The sequence below is a fragment of the Podarcis tiliguerta genome (assembly GCF_965153285.1).
Source record: "Podarcis tiliguerta genome assembly, chromosome: 1".
Lineage (NCBI taxonomy): Eukaryota > Metazoa > Chordata > Lepidosauria > Squamata > Lacertidae > Podarcis > Podarcis tiliguerta.
In genome coordinates this window covers 114,019,089-114,037,389 of record NC_139534.1, presented here as the reverse complement: position 1 = coordinate 114,037,389, position 18,301 = coordinate 114,019,089, and the positions used below count along the sequence as shown (strand labels likewise).

General features: G+C 43.9%; 1 protein-coding gene across 2 annotated transcripts; it reads right to left on the bottom strand.

The window, feature by feature from the left end:
- Positions 1-449: 449 nt before the first annotated feature.
- LOC310676183 (cytochrome P450 2C19-like) lies at positions 450-10,091 on the bottom strand. Of its 2 annotated transcripts, XM_083437770.1 has the most exons (9): positions 9,867-10,089; positions 8,319-8,481; positions 7,476-7,625; positions 6,546-6,706; positions 4,815-4,991; positions 4,312-4,453; positions 3,303-3,490; positions 2,177-2,318; positions 450-1,836 (listed from the first exon to the last, which is right to left on the bottom strand). In XM_083437770.1, the coding sequence occupies exons 1-9, from the start codon at positions 10,047-10,049 to the stop codon at positions 1,655-1,657; spliced, it is 1,488 nt and encodes a 495-aa protein (XP_083293896.1). In that variant the 5' UTR covers positions 10,050-10,089; the 3' UTR covers positions 450-1,654. The 2 variants fall into 2 exon arrangements, with proteins under 2 accessions (XP_083293896.1, XP_083293897.1); XM_083437771.1 differs by lacking the exon at positions 450-1,836 and having other exon boundaries at positions 2,283-3,216; positions 9,867-10,091.
- Positions 10,092-18,301: the final 8,210 nt, after the last annotated feature.

The window sequence follows — 18,301 nt, the reverse complement described above, 5'->3', positions numbered from 1 at the left end:
TCTTAGGTTTGTATTGTCATTATTTAAACCTTTCTTTTTTATTCCCTTTTAACAATACTTCTCGCGTTTCACAGTGCTTTTTAAAATCCCTCTAGCGTTATTTGGCCCTCACTTATATTCTCCATCCAAGTTCATCCAAGGTGGGCTTGGGAGATCTTGCCCATCTATGCTCTGTGCCTTTCTTGAAGATATGTTTCCTAGGACTAGCAGATCACTGGATCCAACTTAGTTCATTTCCCATACTTACTGAGAAGTTCAGTTGCATCCAGTATTGCTATCTGTTCTTTAGAATATGGTTACCCTTAAAGGAATTATTGGCAAACATTTGTAAATGTCAAGTCTCAAGGATGTTCTACTAGATGAAAGGGGTAGAGATTTTAAAAGCTACTGATTTCTGCAGCACCCTCCAAAGACTTTCCTTCTTAGCTCTGGCTGAAAGTGAAAGACAGTTTGTACTAGCACTGGGAAACTCCAAATTGAGTTTATTGGAATATCTTTCCAAATAAAATTTTCTGCCTGTACTTTATTATTAGCATTGACATACATGCCAATCTCAGTGTACAGATCTATAGAAGGGTTACCAAAAAAGCTTATGTTGTCACTCAGTTAAACAACTTTGCTGTATCTCAGGTACGACATGCGAGGAAATGAAAAGGTCATCTCAGACAGGGGCCTTGACCCACCCATCTTCTACAGCCTGCAGCACTTCAACCCACCAAGTCAAGGTTGGAGATTTTGTTGCTGGACTGCAGCTCCCATTATCTCCAGCCACCTAGCCAATGAAATGGGATTATGGGAGTTGTCCCAACTGAGCCCTCATGGCAAGAATGGGAAACCTGCAGCCCTTCAGATATTCCTGGACTCCAGCCCCCATCTGCCCCAGCCAACATCAGGGGTGATGGGCGCAAGAGTCCAACCACTGTTGAGGGTCCCCAGTTCCTCAGTGGTTGACTCAGTTCCTTCCACTCTGATTGGCTTCATTTAGCACAAAGAGTAACAAGACTTCTTCTCAGTGGCTAAAAAGCTTCAATCTTGGCAGATTTTGTCCATCACACTTATACAGTGGCGGAGGAAGGGGTGGGGTGGGGGTACAGTCTGCCCCAGATGTCATCATTGAGGGGTGTGTGACAAAATCAGTTTTTAAAAAATTGGGCTCAAGAAATTTTTTGGAGTGACATGGTGGCTTAGGCACATGCAAGTTTTGCGCTGCAATGTGGGATTTGTATCTGCCTACTGCCTCTCCCTCAGACGTCCTACAGCTGAGGGGGAGGGGGCGGAGAGGCTCCAAGCATTGGAGAGGCTTGCCCCACCCCCATGGGTCGCTCAACACACCCCTGGCTGCAGGACATGCCCCCACACCAGTCACTCCAGCGGCTAGCTACGCCGCTGCACACATATGCATATGAAGGGGCAAGAAAGATAAGAATGGGATTTTTGTGTGTAACTAATTTCTAAATCCTGCTATTTGTCCATTGCAATAATGTCTTCAACGTGAAATAGTCTCTAGCAGGATCCCCAAAGTAAAATTTCAACAAATAGTCAGGTAAGAAGATACGGCTCCACACGTGAGGAGATATTGTGTTATGGTTTTTTTGAACAAAGATTTGCCAGGCTGCGACTTTTCCACATGTGCAGCCATCCTGAGGCAGGCTTTTCAGCGAGGAACAATGCAGAGCTGATAGGGCCGAGGGCAGTTGCCTACGCTGCTCAACACCGGTGTCAGATCGATGTCCTTGGGGTCAATGATGGACTTCAGAGTGAAGTTCTGTAATATGGTGGTCAAGAACAAGAAGATCTCCATACGGGCCAGACCTTCCCCCACACATATCCGCTTCCCTGCAAAGGAAACTCAAAGTGTAAGATGCATAACAACCACTTTGGCTGTTACGGAGAAAATAAGAATCATGCCAAAGGAGCAAAGGTGCTGCTCTAGAACAGCTCCTGGGAGAGTCAGTCTTTCCACCATTTCTTTGCTTCAGCTGGCCACAGGAAAGGTACAAGGAGTTCTGATGGACCCAGAAGCCTTTGCCCCTCTCTCACAAACTGGCAGCCCTTCCAGTTTAGGCTGCAGGAGGAAGGAGGTTCCCCCTCATTGCCCCGACACCAGCCAATTAGGGAGACAGGAAAGACCTGAGCTGGCCAAGACTGCAGCCTACTGAGGAAGCAGAGCTCTTACCTGCTGAGAAAGGCATGAAATAGTCGCTCTTCCTGAAGGTGCCATCTTTGTGCAAGAAATGTCCTGGGTCAAATTCTTTGGGGTTTGGAAATTCTTTGCTGTCATGTAGTGCAGACGTCAGAATAGGATATATGGTAGTGCCCTGCAGAGAGTGCAAAGAAATGGGCTTGATGGCCATGACACCCAACGAAAGCATAAAATTGACTCTCACAAAGGAATGGTGTGGGAAGGCACTAACAGGAAGGAAGGTACTTTGTTGATACAGAGAAGAATGGGGCAGCTTCAGAAGACAGGCCTGAAGGTGCCCAGCTACACTTTAGGAGTTGGGCTAAACTACTTCCCTTGCCTTGATGTATGGAAGTGAGAGCTGGACCATAAAGAAGGCTGATCGCCGAAGAATTGATGCTTTTGAATTATGGTGCTGGAGGAGACTCTTGAGAGTCCCATGGACTGCAAGAAGATCAAACGCATGCATTCTTAAGGAAATCAGCCCTGAGTGGTCACTGGAAGGACAGATCGTGAAGCTAAGGCTCCAATACTTTGGCCACCTCATGAGAAGAGAAGACTCCCTGGAAAAGACCCTGATGTTGGGAAAGATGGAGGGTACAAGGAGAAGGGGACGACAGAGGACGAGATGGTTGGATGGTGTTCTCAAAGCCACAAACATGAGTCTGACCAAACTGTGGGAGGCAGTGGAAGACAGGAGTGCCTGGCGTGCTGTGGTCCATGGGGTCACAAAGAGTCGGACACGACTAAACGACTAAACAACAACACTTCCCTTGCTTGTAGATAAGAAGAGAAGAAAAGCTCTGCTGGATCAGTCCAATGGCCCCATCTGGTCCAGCATCCTGTTTTCATGGTGTCCAACCAAATGCCCATGGGAAGCCCTTAAACATAATCTAAGCAAGACAGCACTCTCAATTCCTGTGGTTTCCACCCACTGGTATTCAGAAGCATGCTGCCTCTCGCCATGGAGGTAGAATATAGCCATCATGGCTAGCAGCCTACTATTACTACTTAGAGCCTTGAAAAGAGCTGACCTATTGTCTTTTTTCATTGTTTTTCTTTTTATAATTATAAAATATCTAATAAATTTTATTTTAAAAAAGAAAAGAAAAGAGCTGACCTTTGGAATGACATATTGTCTGAACGGTGTGTCTTTGAGTACTGCATGAGGGACGCTCAGTGGGATGAGAGAGATGAACCTCTGGATCTCATGGATGACAGCATCTGTGTAAGGCATTGCCCCACGATCTGCTATGCAAGGACTTCGTGATCGGCCAATAACTCGGTCAATTTCTTCATGCACTTTCTCTATAATGGGAAGAATGAGGTTTAACACCAGTGCAGGAAACATCATAGAAGCAATTGAAATTCCATGGGAGTGCCTGCCAGCCCCTGAACATTTTGGAGCTTTCAATTGTTTTCTGATACCAACTTTCTATTGACTCATCACATTAACTCAGACAAATTATTGTAGCTCACCTTCAGTAATGCATCTGTAAACAGGGAAACATAGTATAACTGCAATTATTTATATATTAATTCAATTTCTATCCAAAAGGAGCCCAGAGGGACAAAAGCCTCCTCTTTAGGGAAGTTTTAGGAGCAAGTGATGGTCCAGCTTAGAGGGATTCCTATTGGAGGCACTGTCCTACAGTGATTCTGATCCTACCTGAGGGCCTTTTGACCCCTGGCCCTTGTGGTTGTGCCTTTGTGGGCTACCCTTCAGGCTGGCACAGAAAGTCCAGCTGGTGCAGGATGTGATGCCTTAGTCTGCACTGGCTGCCACTATACTACTGGGCCAAGTTCAAGTTGTTACTTTTTGTATATAAAATCCTGGGGTTTGCAATATGGTCAGCTATAAGAGCTCATCCACACGTCTGTTTTTGCTGGGATTTCTAGGCACAGGTCTCTGATTACTAGGCATGGGTCTGAGCATTTGGTCCCCCCCCCCCCGTTTTCTCCAGGAAAGTCTTCTGTTTACTGCTGATGTCAGTCAGCGATGATTAACATTCAGCAATGAACAGTGGGTTTTCCTGGGGGAAGTGGCAGAACAACCACCTCTTGGACCTGTGACACATAAATCGAGGAGAGAACTAGAATAATAAATACTAACATCACATCCTTTTTACCTTGTATCTCTGGGTATTTGAGGAGGATCATGAGCCCGTATCGCAGTGTGGTGCTGGTGGTCTCTGTTCCAGCCACAAACAAGTCAACTGTGCTTATGGCCAGGTTTTCAATGGTGAAATGGGATGCACTATTACCTTTTTCCTGCAGAAACACACAACACAGTCAGTGGAGTCAACTCAATTGTTCGGAGTACAACATAACAAGAATTTAACTGTGCCACTGGGACCAGCTCCCTTCCCAAGACACAACATCTTATCTCAAGTCCTTTTACAGCTTATTCCTCTTGACATTCCTTGCCCAGAGGGCTAATCATTAGAAAGAACTTCCCACTTACTGCAAGAACAGGTCAGCAATGGGAAATGAATCTACTCCAATGGGGTGTGGGCAGGAATCTCTTTCCTTGGCACTCCCCACAAGAAGCTAGATGGAAGTCTGCTGGTTGGGAAGCTTCAGGAGTGGCATGAGAACCCACTTGGAGAGGTCTGTGAGTTTTCATGATTACCTGATCCATTTTCATAAGGAAGCAGTCGATAAAATCCCGAGGTGAGTTGGCGTCCAGAGTGGCCTTGTGCTCTTCAACTTCCTCCAAAACAAACTCTCTGGCTGCCAAGTTGTTTTTCAGCACTTTATGGTGGGGCCCTGGGATGCATTTCATCAAAGAAGGAAAGAGGTTGTAGAGCTAGAAGAAACACAAGAGACCCATTGGCACCAACCTCAGTCAGGGTTTGTCCAAACTTGGGCTTCAGTATAATGTTCGCCCCTGTTGCCTTGTGTTCATGTCAACTCTGTTGTCCACACACCAGCATTTTCACTACCAATGCTTCCCAAATCTATGTAGATGTTCCCCATCAGTTGTCTTATATCATTATTTTTTTATTATTGTTTATTGAATTTATACCCACAGGTCCCAGGGTGGTTCACAGACTAAAATAAAAATATAGAACCACAAAATGCATAATCAAAATAAAAACAACAACCCAATTACCCCCCCCCCCCGCATCCACATGTTAAAAGGTATATACTGAATGAAACCATTGGGTTCTCAAGGTCAGTAGTGCCTATGCAGCAGCTCTGCTGGGTTTCATTCAGGAGTCCCATCCCTAACCAGGGATGCTACTAGGGCAGGGGTCTGCATCCTTTAAGACAAAAAGAGCCACCTGGACCCGTTTCCGAAGGAAAAAAAAAACTGGGAGCCGCAAAACCCATCATTATAAAAATAACTTTTTTGTCACTTTTTTAATTATTTCTTTGTTTGACCCCTCAGAATTACTCCTCCTCATAGAAATAAACGTTAAATTAACAAGTTACCTTTTTTTGTGTGTGTGTGTTCTTCAGTCCCCTTCAAAACAGTGACCAACGTACATGCCCCCTTTCAATGCAGTGACCAGCGTACATGCCCCTTACAATGTAGCGGGCGGGCAGGCAGGAAGGTGACGTCGGGACGGTGCGTGACTAACGCACGCACCGCCCCCATGCAACGTCACAGCCAGTACAGCACCCGCCACAGTGGGGAGTGTCGGGGCGCACAATGCTCCATCCCGGAGCCGCGGCAAAGGTGTAAAAGAGCCACATGTGGCTCCAGGGCTGCGTGTTGCAGACCCCTGTACTAGGGATTGACTCTGGGACCCTAAATAAACAAGCCAAATGCTCTAAAACTGAGCTATGGGATTACATACATATCTCTAAATGTAGCCCCATCTGTTTCTCTTACTGAAACCAGTCCGTGTACACATCCCTGCCTTAAAATTCAGCAAGGCGCAACTTTTCATAAGAAATGGCAGGTTAGATATCGATTGTGACTAACATCATGTATTCACACCTTCTCAAACCATTAGTGGAAGCACATTGGATGCAGAGGCAATGGCAGTGTATATACATCCCAAGTGATTAGTTCTGGTTACAGTATTGATCCTGTGGGTTTTACTCGTTAAGCTTTACTTCCTATTCCACTGGTCTGCTGTTGAGTTAAGTCAAGCCTTGGTTATTAGACCCAGGTATTGGTATTGGCTCTCCAAATTAAAAACATAAGAAGAGCCTATTGAATCAGGTCAGTGGCCCATTGTGCTGTCACAGTGGCTAACCAGTTGCTCATGGCAAACCTGCAACTAGGACATTAACAGAAATATTAAGAGGCAGAGGCAGTATGGGCCATGAGAAGCCTGGAAGAAAGACATTTAAACAGCAGGGAAATTTAGACTTTGTGGGAAAGGGCCTTTAAAAAGATGGCACCTACCTGTCCCCAAGAAGAGCTTAAAACCTGAAAGTTTTCATTCATTAAGCTCATCATGGATAGGAACTTCTTGTCATTATAATCGTATCGTTTCCCAAAGACAATTGCACAAATGACATTGGAGAGAGCGCAACTGAGCGAGTAGGTTGGATCCAAGGGCTTCTCTGGAAGGACAACAAAAAAATAATTATACAACCCCACTACAGCTTTAGTCAATAATCTAGTCTGGAATTTCTGAGCTGCCATTTCCTGGCTCCTGGCCTCAGGGGTCAGACAGGGAGCTGCCTTTCTCACAACAATTCTGGAGGCATGGGCATCTTCAGTGGCTATGAGTGGTTTCTTCCAAGGACTTTCCAAAGTGCTTTCTTCCAGCTTCAGCTAATATATCCTTAGATAGGAAAGGGTGACCACAGTGGTGCAGGCCCTGGTGAACTCTAGACTAAAACTAGGGAATCTAAAGCACTTCAGATGCTGCTAGACTCTAACTTCTGGACCACTGATGACTGTTGGGGCTGAAAGCAGTTGGAAATCAATAATATCTGCAGAGCACTTTGCTTCAGGTTAAGAACTTTGCTTCAGGATAGGAACAGAAATGGTTCTCTGGCAGTGCGGCGGCAGCGGGAGGCCCCATTAGGTAAAGTGGTGCTTAAGAAAAGTTTCAGGTTAAGTACGGACCTCCGGAACGAATTAAGTACTTAACCTGAGGTACCACTGTATTTCACAAGTGTTTTTAGGCAATTTATTTGATTCAGTGTTGGTCACTAGTTCTGTGTTTTACGATTTTAATTTTTTAATGATTTCCTTGTACCTACCATGCTATTTCTTTATGAGTTGGTGGTTAATAATCTGTTGTAATGTACCCCAGAATCTGTTGTGATGTTCAAGGGGGTCTGCTTGATAAGCCTATGTGGATGAGGGGCAGTGGATACCCACCCTGCGTGTTCTGGAACTTTTCTAGCAGGAACTGTGCTTCCTCCTGGATTCTCTCCTCAATACTTTTCTTTCCCATGCCAAAGTTGCGCAGGGTGGTAAGGGCAAAGCGTCGGAGCTGCTTCCACACCTCCCCATTGCTGAATATAATTCCTGGAAAGCAGAAGAGGAAATGGGCATGAAGAAGATGGATGGACTGAAAGGGAGAGCAGAAGAAGCAGGTTGGAAGAGCAGGAGCCTCAATGTTTCGATATTTATGTTAACTGATAATTTATCTCATGGAGCCTGGGTCTCTCTCTGAAGCTGCCAGTATAATGAAGAAGCAATAGTTCTTGGACTATATTAACCAGAAAGAACTTAAAGAAAACTGGACTACATTGCTAGTTGTTTAAGTGCAATGTGTTGATTTGTATTTATTTATTTTTTTGATAACAAATTTAACGATAGCTTGCAGTAACTTTGAAACCCTTCCTTGGTGTGTAGAGCTTATTGATTCACAAGATCCAGGCCAGGGAATTCTGCTCAAATAACTCTGACACTTACTGCCCACATCAGAATTACCTCAGACCATTATTTTTAAAGGCTAGAGACTCATTCAATCCTGCTTTAAATTTTGGTGCTTGCTCTAAACCAGAGGCGGAGCTAGCTGCTTCGGCACCTGGAGCGGCCTGCGTGGGCAGGGGTAAGCACCCGTGGGTGTAAGGTGGCGTGCGGCAGCGGGAGCATCCCAGGGGGTGCAGGCGGCAACACACATCCCAGGGGGGCGCCACCTGTTGCTTTATTTTCATGAATAGAGGAATTTTCCTGTGTCCCCCCCCCCTCCACTGGTCAACCAGCATAAAATACCTAATCCCTTGTTGACATCATCAGCTATTGGCAGGTGTCCCCTGGCAGCAAATTCATCTCCACGGTCAATCAGTGCTTCTTTCACTGCATCATAGCCATGCAGCACCACAACCCGTTCTGCTCCAAAATACATTGTGAACACAGAGCCATACTTCTCACCAAACTGGAAAAAAGATAGAGAAAGACACACATCTAGGTGGGTTTGTGGGTTAGGAGAGAGTCATATAGATGATGTAGAGCCCCGCTGCCCCCAGACTCACTATGGGCATCTGAACCACATGACTCTTAATAACATACTGAAGACTTCTGCAGCTAGATCAGGCCAAAAGCCAACTAGTCCACAACTGTTATCACAGTGGCCAACACAGTTCTTCTGGGAAGCTAAAAAAAAAGACCTGAGTGCAATAGCACGCTCCCCTCCTGCAGGTTCCTGGAACTGGTGGAGGTTCAGCATCATCGCTAGCAGCTATGGGTAGCTTTACCTTCAATGAACTTTGTCTGAACATTTCTTTTAAATCATCCAAGTTGGAGGCTATCATCGCTACTTCTTTGGGAGTAAATTTCACAGTTTCAATATGCACTGTATGAAGAACTACTATCTTGTGTGTGTTGTAAATCTTCCAACATTCAGCTTTAACTGAAGGCTCCAAGTTTTAGCATTACAGACCCTTCATGTGTCCCTATTTTCCAGGGACATCCCTGATTTAGAGAAGCCATCCCAGTTTGATCACAGAATGTCCTTAGGCTGTCCCTATTTTCATTGGAGAAATGTTGGAGGGTATGGCATTATGAGAGGGGGGTAAAAGTGTTTTCCCATCCACTTTCTCTATATCGTGAATATGATTATAGTGCTCTGTTATGTCCCCCTCACACTCATTTTTCTAAGGGAATTCTTACAGTACCTTCCCACTGAGCACATTCTGGGGAAAATAAAGGAGCAGCTTTTCAAAAAACAAGAAGACTATGAACTCCACACTGTCCAGCAGAGGCTAAAAATGTTCAGAGGGCAAAAATGCCCAAACCATCCATGTGTGGAGGGAGAATTGGACCCGCCCCCGCCCCCTGTCTCTAAAATAGTATGAAAATTGCACTATTGCTTTTTAAAGTTCTTTACTCAGAAAGGGGCTTTATGGCTTTTATTTTAAGGATAAGACAATAACATGACAATAAAATAACCCCCTTTCTGGAGTTGTGGGACCTGCTCAAAGTCCACCTCTTTTCTGTGGAGCCTTTGCGACAAGTCCCTGCTCCCCATCCCTGCTGATGTAGCCAAACTCAAGTCCGTGCCACTGAAATCACAGCGATTCTGCTATTCTTTTCCTCTGGTCTGGATGCCTCCCCTCCCTCTTTTGCCTCTGCTCTGTCAAAGTGCAGAGTCTGTTGCCTTATACTCTGCAAATGTGCCCTGCACACAGATGGTACCATCTATAAATAAAGAAACTGACAATGGATTGTCCCCTTCCAAAAGAGTCAGATGGAAAGAGGCTTGCAAACAGGTAACAGTCATCAACAGACAGCTGTTGAGGAAGGTGCTCATCTTTGGCTTACCTCCTGGAGAACCTGGGCCAGGTTGTTGGTCTTCAGCTGCAGAGCGTTCCCTACGATGGGCAGTGGAGGTGGGCCAGGTGGCAGCTGCTTTGCATTCTCTGGCGTCCTGCTCCTGACTGCAAGGAAAACAAGGCAAGAGATACATATGATCATCAAAATGGTCACTGTCCCTAGAGGCTCCATGACACCAGCTAACAGTGACTGAAATGACTCTAGATGAATTAATTTGCTTTCCAATTTTATATACTCTGAGGAGGTCACACATACATGGACTTTCACCAATAGGAACTCTAGGTTTCTCTGAGTAAATGAGATTAGCCATTAAGTAGATAAGATTGCAGAATCCAGAAATGAACTTCTCTGAACTTCAGTCTGTATCCTTTTTCTTCATTGATTATTAAGGCAATGATAACGGCATTACTGCCCACGAGGTCTGTGATGTAAGACAACCAGGAGTTCAGGTGCTTTTCTGCAATACATTGTAATGTAGCTTTGAGGCAAATGGTTCTGCTTCTAAGGTGCATTCAGGACCAGGTTCCTGCAGGAGAGCTTCTTGTATACTCTGAGTGCTTCGTTGGAGGTTTCTTGAACCTCAGATGCCCACAAATGTGAAATAAAATTGAAATAAACTTGAAGGCAGGTCCATAATGTAGCTCAGCCGTAGCACAAATACATCCCTGTTACGAGACCTTGCAGCTTGGGTGAATTAGACTGAGAAGTTTACACACAGTTTCTGGATTTCTACAACTTTATTTATGCAGGAACAGAATTATCTTGGCAAGAACTATTTACAGGATGTGTAGCCTTGTGGCAAATGGTTCTGCTTTTAAGGTTCCTGCAAGAGAGCTTCTTCTACACTCTGAGTGCTTGGTTGGAAGTTTCTTGCTCCTTAGATGCCCACAAATGTGACAAATTGTGTCAGAAGTGTAGAGAAAACTTGCATTATTATTATTTTTTAAAAATGAGAGGTATGTATGTCAGATACATTTAAAATAAATTACTGCAGTTTTGGACAAGTCTGGACTATTGGAACATACATATTTGAAATAAACTTGAAGGCAGGTCCATAATGGAGCTTAGCCTCAGCAAAATACATCCCTGTTAGCAGACCTTGCAGCTTGGGTGAAGTAAACTGAGAAGTTTATGTACAGTTTCTGGATTTCTACAGCTTTATTCATGCAGGAACAGAATTATCTTGGCAAGAACTATTTACAGGATGAGTAGAGATAAAAAGAGAGAGCAATAGCAGGCATCTTATCAGGAGAGAACAACAAAAAGTTCAGCTTTTACAGGTGGAGTTAACTTAGAAAAAGACTACGAGCAAATGCTGGCTACACAAACAGTGCTCTTGTGTGGTTTAAAGTAATACGTGCATTATTTAGAGGTTCAGGAGAAGGAAGTTTATTTGCTTTCCCCCAACAATCCCTTCTAGCACTACCCACTAATGTGGACAGGACACACCAAGATAGATTTTGGAGACATAAACCTGGAAGTGCTTTTGGATTCATAAGACACACCATCATCGAAACAATGTGCCCTAGTGAGGACAAAACCATGGTCACTAGTGCAAATGCTAAGACAGAACATTAACTTCTTGTTTTCATTTGAACTCGTGGTTCGGTTCATAAACCAAAGTGCACCAGGTGTTCTTGCCAACAACTGTTGCTGCTCTGTGTGTTTTGAGTCAATCTCCTGTCAGTGCAGATCACAGAAGTTCAGCCCATTCTAGCCATGGCTGGGACAATTTATGGCTCCTCTGCGGAGAGAGGCCAACTTAGTTCACCAGAGTTCAGATTGCATAAACTGAGTTTCTTTGCCAGAGCAACTGGTGAGGTGGTAAAGCCTCTGCCTTACAAGCACATGGTCCCAGGTTCAAGACCCGTTATCTCTTGATAGGGGCCTGAAGAGCCCTGTGACTCGGGATAAGCCAGCTTCTTACATTCCTGTGTCAGTGCAAGGCACCATGATCTGATTATTATAAAGGCAGTACAGTGGTACCTCGGGCTATGTACGTAATTCGTTCCGGAGGTCCATTCTTAACCTGAAACCGTTCTTAACCTGAAGCACCACTTTAGCTAATGGGGCCTCCTGTTGCTGCCGGAGCACAATTTCTGTTCTCATCCTGAAGCAAAGTTCTTTACCCGAGGTAATATTTCTGGGTTAGCACCATAAGGTCCCATGGCAGGTTACACAATCAAAAATTTCAATATTAAGCAGTATAATGTTGTACCCCATTTACACCGCTTGAGTCTATTTGTTGTCCTCACATGTGCAGGAGCCACACCACGGGATAGCCAGGCATCAAGCAGCCTCTGTATGATCATGGCTTGTCCTGTTGCAGAAGGAGAAGCCCATAGATTGGCCTATTCTCTAGCACCCATTCATCTGCACCTATCTAGCATCAGTCAGCATGAGGTTCCAATTATTTTTATTCAATCAATTCCATTGATGAACTACTTCCTAAAACACCCCAAAGCAATTTAACAACAACAAACAATCAACAAGAATATATATATATATGCATATATTTTATATGGGAAAACAATTCATATAAAGTGGCTCCTGGCCTTCCTCTGCTATTCTTAAACTTTAAAAAAGAGGATGTCTTTGCCTTTGGAGAGCTGAGGGTTGAGGCTCCAGATATAGTGCTCTGATGATTGAAGGAGGATTGTACCACTCTGCCTTTCTGTTTTGTTTTTGTTTTGTCTTCCTAGATCCTCTTCTTCTGTTGTCTTCCCTTCTTCTGGCTGTCTACCACAGACACCAATCACTAATCAACATGCACTGAAGCAGATTGACTGGCACCCAGCCATAAATTCACTTCTGCTCCCCACCACCCAGTAGTCTTAACTCCATCCAACCACATTATCCAAATTATTCTAAACCTGCACCCACCAATTGAATATGTGCCTATTATACTTACTTTGCATACTGAGAATTGTAACTCATAGCTGTCAAAGTTCCACAACACAGTTAAGCTAATTTTCACCAGACCAGATGGAAAACTTCCCTGTTCCATTATGGTACAAAGGTCAAAACGCAATACTGATTAAAACACATTACACTGGCAGTGATAAGAAATTAAGGCTTTTAACTTATAAAACACGACAATGCAAAAAAGCCCAAGGGAATGACTCCAAATCTTAAACCCTACAAGAGAGGAAGAAATTCTTCAACTCTAAATAAACCCAAGAAGAACAGGAGGGTATAGCCTTCAGCCTCCATAAATATTCCATTTATTTCCTTAACAAGATCTGTTTGCAACTTTTCCAGTGCCCCAAACCTCAAATTTGTTACAGAATTATTTTGTTCCTGGAAGTGACTGGGTTTCTTGTACCACAGATTCCATCCTATTGTTGCACACCATCCGATCCCTTCCACCAGACAACTCCTCATCCGGCATGCTGACATTTCAACTTCAGCTATCAGTGATTGAAACCTAACTGTTGAGAAGCTGTACTGGGGAGGGGGGTGGGGAGAACAGAAACCAAGGCAGAGCAGAGAAGCCCAGCAAAAAAGGGCTTATTCACAGTAAAGGAGAACAAGGCCCCCCAAACCAACTAGGGAGTGGTCTGCAGTACCCAATGGTCTCCCACCTCCTGTTCTTTGGAGTCTGGGACTGTTCCCTTCATATTATATAGTTCCCTCCCCCTCTCTCTCTTTTTAAATCCCACCTTCTTACAGTGAGCTGAAGGTGAGGCATATGGTCTCCCCATTATATCCTCACAAGGCTGAGATACTGTGACTAGGTGCAAGGTCAACTTGTGAATTATGTGGTTGAATGGGGATCCGAGCTCTGCTCCCCCAGGTCCTACTCCATCGCTGCATCCACAGCAGCAATCTGGTATATGTATTAAATGCATTCCTGTACAGTAAATGGTTAATAAATATTGAGGTTGAGTGAAGTCCAGCACCAACAAAAACAGAAATAAACTTTCTAAATACTAATCTTATTGTTCCATATGTACTCTATCACCAAAAGTACATCCTAAAATATCATTTTACTCTAAAAAAATCAAGTAAATCTTTACCTAACACTTTCTTATTTACATCAATGTAAATAAATAAATAGCAGTAAATAAATTATAGCATTTTGTATCAAAATTGTACTTACCTTGGTTGGCTTTTTCATATTTTAGTTCTTTGTCAGCAACTTGACAGCTATGATTCAAAACGTGGCATAAAATGAACATTATCCTACTTAGCTTGCATACATGCATGCATGTATGTATGTACCAGCATTTATTAGATTCCTTATCCACCCATTACCATAAGCTCCCGGGTCAGGTTACAACAATCAAATATATAATGCTAAAACAAATAAAGCATTTACAATCCAGGAGGTTTGCAGACAAGCAATATTTCCCTGCAGTATTTGGGAAATGAAAAAAAAAAAGTGCATTTAATTTACATTATGAAAGATTTGGGCTCCTTATGATAGAATAAAAACAAGATGGGTTTTTAAAAAACTCTACGATACTGTGTGTCTTAGTTTTCCCCACGTGAAATGGGTGTATGGGACAATTGTTCATGGAGCTTACCTTCATCCACTTTGCCACATTCAGCACCCCTTCATAATCCCATTCTTCTTACAAATTGGAAGTGCTGCATGTATCTGTATGGCTGCCTTGGGATTATATCTGGGTGGAAAATGACCTCACTACACTGCACACCAAGTATAAACTATAAAAGATCAATCTCATGAGCTTGCTCCAAGGCTTAAAACAATAAATGTTGCAATTTCTTTTTTTAAAAGTAATTCCAAAATTGATTACTTTATATTACTACTGCTGTTCATTAGGTTTGTCATTTATCCACCACTTCCTGCGATATAAATGAGTGAATTTATTAAGTGTGCCACCTTGGGGCATGTCAGAGGCCATTTTATATAAGCACAGAGTAATCAGCTCCCTGGCTGTGATTTTTCTCTGTGACATTTGGGCCGTTGACCCTGAGAATCTTGCAGGAGCCTGCTTTCATTTCCAGTGCTGAGAAATAGTCTTGATGCTTCCATTAGCAAAGCTGTTCTGTTAGTTTTCAGGCGGTATTGATTAAAAGCAGACATTATTTTTAATCTGATGCATTAGGGCCAAGCACAAGAGTTATTAGCATTCTAAATGGTATTGGATCATTATTTAATTTCATGTACAGGCTGACATTTATGTTACATTTTCAAGGTAGTTGCCCTTTCTCTGTAACAAGAACCCGGTAACATTATTTACCGTCTCACATTGTCTTGTTCCAGATAGTTCTAGGTAGAGATGCTTGAGAAACTTTCTTTTTTCAAATTAGATTTTATTAAGGCTTTTCATAATACATTCCAATAAAAGACAAACTAATGTAAACCAAAAGAAAAAGAAAAATGCAAAGTCCTCTCTCACTGGTAACTCTTAACTCTTGTCTCACACAGAAATGGGTGGACCTTCCGAGCTCTCACCAGAGGCGAAGCCTCAGAGTGGGGGCTACCGGAGCAATTGCCCAAGGCACAATTTTTTTAGGGGCTCACTACTGCAGCTGCCACCTTGACCAGAGGGGTGTGACAGAAAAGTTTGTTTACTGAGCAGGTTGAGTCACCAAGTGTTTTTCTCCCTGCCAGCAAACAGTAAACTAGCAACAGCTCCTGATCGGCCAGGGTTCTAAGGGAGGCAGTTGGAGTGGAGTGAGAGAAGGTGCACAATATTCTGTTGCGCAGCAGTAAATTAATCAACGCAGAGTCTTCATAAACAGAATAAAACTTTTACTTGAGAAAATAAAGTTGTTCATAAACAGCACAACAACAACAGTTCTTTCAGGGCTCTAGCATGTTGCCATCGATCCCCGGCATTGAATGTGTTGGCCTAGTGTGGGGCTCCGAGGGGAGATGCTCCTTCAGATATACTGGACCGAGGCTGTTTAGGGCTTACGTTCCATTCAGGATGCAAACGGGGCTCCGGAACAGATCCCGTTCGCATCCTGAGGTACCACTGTACTAGAGTCCTGGCACAATTTTTGTTGGCACAACACAACACACACACTGGCTGAGATACACACTCACATAGACACGCACAGAGACTGGCTACTTTTATAGGGAGAATGAGTCATCACTCAAGATGAGTCACGAATCACAGTGACTTAGCAGTTTGCTGTTAATAGTTAGCAGTTAGCAGGCTTGAATGATTGTGTAGGCCTTGTAGGGATTACTGCTTCTTCTCTCAAGAACCTTTGTCTCATGACAGATTCATGGGGTCTGGGAGTCGGATTCTGTCAGGAGAGTTCGTTCTGACAGTGGTAGAGCTGAGGAGAGCCGAGAACTCTCCGTACATGCTCTAAGGTTGTCAGGAGTACGTGCAGGAGCCAGGCCCTGTGACCGGTAGAGCTTCGCAGGACTGGGGCTTTCCTGAGTTTGTTCTCGAGAGGCGAGCCGGGAAGGGATATAAGGTCAGCATTTCTCTTTGGCTCTTTGCCACAGCAACACGCTTCCTGCCTTGCTGTGTTTGGCTTCTTGACTCCTTGCTTCCTGATCCTCGGACCCTTGGCTTCCTGACTCTCGTTCCTGCTCCCACCCCGCCATCTTGCCCCCGGTCCCAACGTCCTCTGCTAGGACTTCGACCGCCCGTAAACCAGACTGTGACAAAGGTTCTGAATTGCAGAACACGGGTAAAATAGAAAAGACACAGTCCTGCATGGTGTTTACAGGAAAAAGGGTCCTCTGAGGGATAACTCTGACAGGAAAGGGCAGTAGTGATTCTGAGGCCAAGGAGGATTTGGGGGTCTATAAGGGAAACAGTCCAGTTAAAATCCTAACTTCCTGAAGTGTGAGTGGAGAAGTCTGATCTATGGAAGATGTGTAAAAGAAAGTAACCTGAAGCCTGAACAGCATACAGCCTATAACTTGGAACAGTACACGTTTTAATAAAAAGCAACAGCACTGCTGGTTACATTTCTGTGGAAGAAGAAGAACCAAAACTCCTTGTTTACATCTGTTATAATAAAGATTGTTTGCAACCTGTTTTCCCAAAAGAAAAACCCACCGTCGCTCGTGATTCATTCTCCATTGGGGATTTCACCTGAGGGAAAGGGAAACAGAGGCCTGGCGCAGCGGTGCAAGGGAGAGAGAGTGCCATTGCGCCTTTTCAAGGGGCTCCCTGTTCCGGCCCGCCTCATGTTGAACAGGAGCTAGGAGAGGATGGGCCCTTGCATCCCTTGGCCAGGTGGCATCCCCGCTGGCAGAGGAGGCAGATGGACGGCAAGACTCACAGTGGTGGCTGCGCCCCAGCCTGAGGAGGCATGCACACGTTCCAGCACTGCTCTGCAGTTCTGTCGGACAGCAGCAGCAGCAACTCATGGAGCCGTTGATTAGGGAGTGCCAAACTTTCCTTGCCTTGGGTCCTGGCAACCCATGCTACACCACTGGCTCACCTGGAAGCTTCCCTTTCTTCTCCCAGCCTCCCACCCTGGGAGGTCTTCGCTTCCCTGCTTTTCACACAGGGTCTTTCACCTACCATCCATGTGAATTCCAATCTGAAGTGAAAATACCAGCACCTTCACCATACCCAAGATTCTTTTGGAGAAGCCACACTGGAATAAAACCAATATATATATATTTGTAGGATATATTAAAATTGGGTTCTTTGGGTGTCTTACCAGACAAAAATGAACAACGAGCTTTCTTAATATAATTGATAAGACAACATGGAAGCAACCTGTACTGTTGTTAGTAACCATATTGAAATAAATAAATAAAATTCACTGTTGGCCAAAATATACAAAATCGCCAAGACAATATTTGGAGAATGAGTCAAATGCACTCTCATAGCCTCCCAAAGTACAACTGCTGTTTAGATATTATGTGTATTGTGCAACAAAGGAATTGAGAATTGCATCATTTATTTTATAACGGCGAGAAACATAGTTGGAATATACAAACAGAGTTTATATAACAAATCCTCCTTAAACTTAATTTCACAACCACAGTTGGAAAACAAACATATCAGCCTAACTGTTCAAATGAGACTCAGTTAGAAAACAAACAGTCTATTGGGCACTGATTCAAAATAATTTAATGGTTAGAAGACTCTTCTGCTCCCCATAGTTTTGTAAAACCCAAAGGGATATGTTGATAATTGTCTTGAACTGAATATAAATATATACCCAATACTAAAGTTGATAGAGCACAAGACTATTAATCTTAGGGCTGTGGGTTCGAGCCCCATGTTGGGCAAAACCTTCTTGCCTTGCAGGGGGTTGGACTAGATGGTCCTTGTGGTCCCTTACAACTCTATGATTCGATAATTTTGTAGAAGCCTAACAGTCTACCAATGGCTACTCAGAAACACACACACACCACCTTCCAAGGATCTCAAGATGGTGTGCATGGTTCTTCTTGTCCCCATTTCATCCTCACAACGACCCTGTGAGGTAGGTTAGGCTAAGAGATGGTGTCTAGCCCAAAGTCA

Excerpts from the sequence above, each read along its gene's own strand:
- LOC310676183 (XM_083437770.1), bottom strand. The coding sequence starts at position 10,049 with ATGGAGCCTCTAGGGACAGTGACCATTTTGATGATCATATGTATCTCT. Across the intron at positions 4,454-4,814 it reads TCCTTATGAAAATGGATCAG|GAAAAAGGTAATAGTGCATC; the intron begins GTAATCATGAAA and ends GTGTTTCTGCAG. Across the intron at positions 2,319-3,302 it reads GACAATATGTCATTCCAAAG|GGCACTACCATATATCCTAT; the intron begins GTCAGCTCTTTT and ends CACTCTCTGCAG.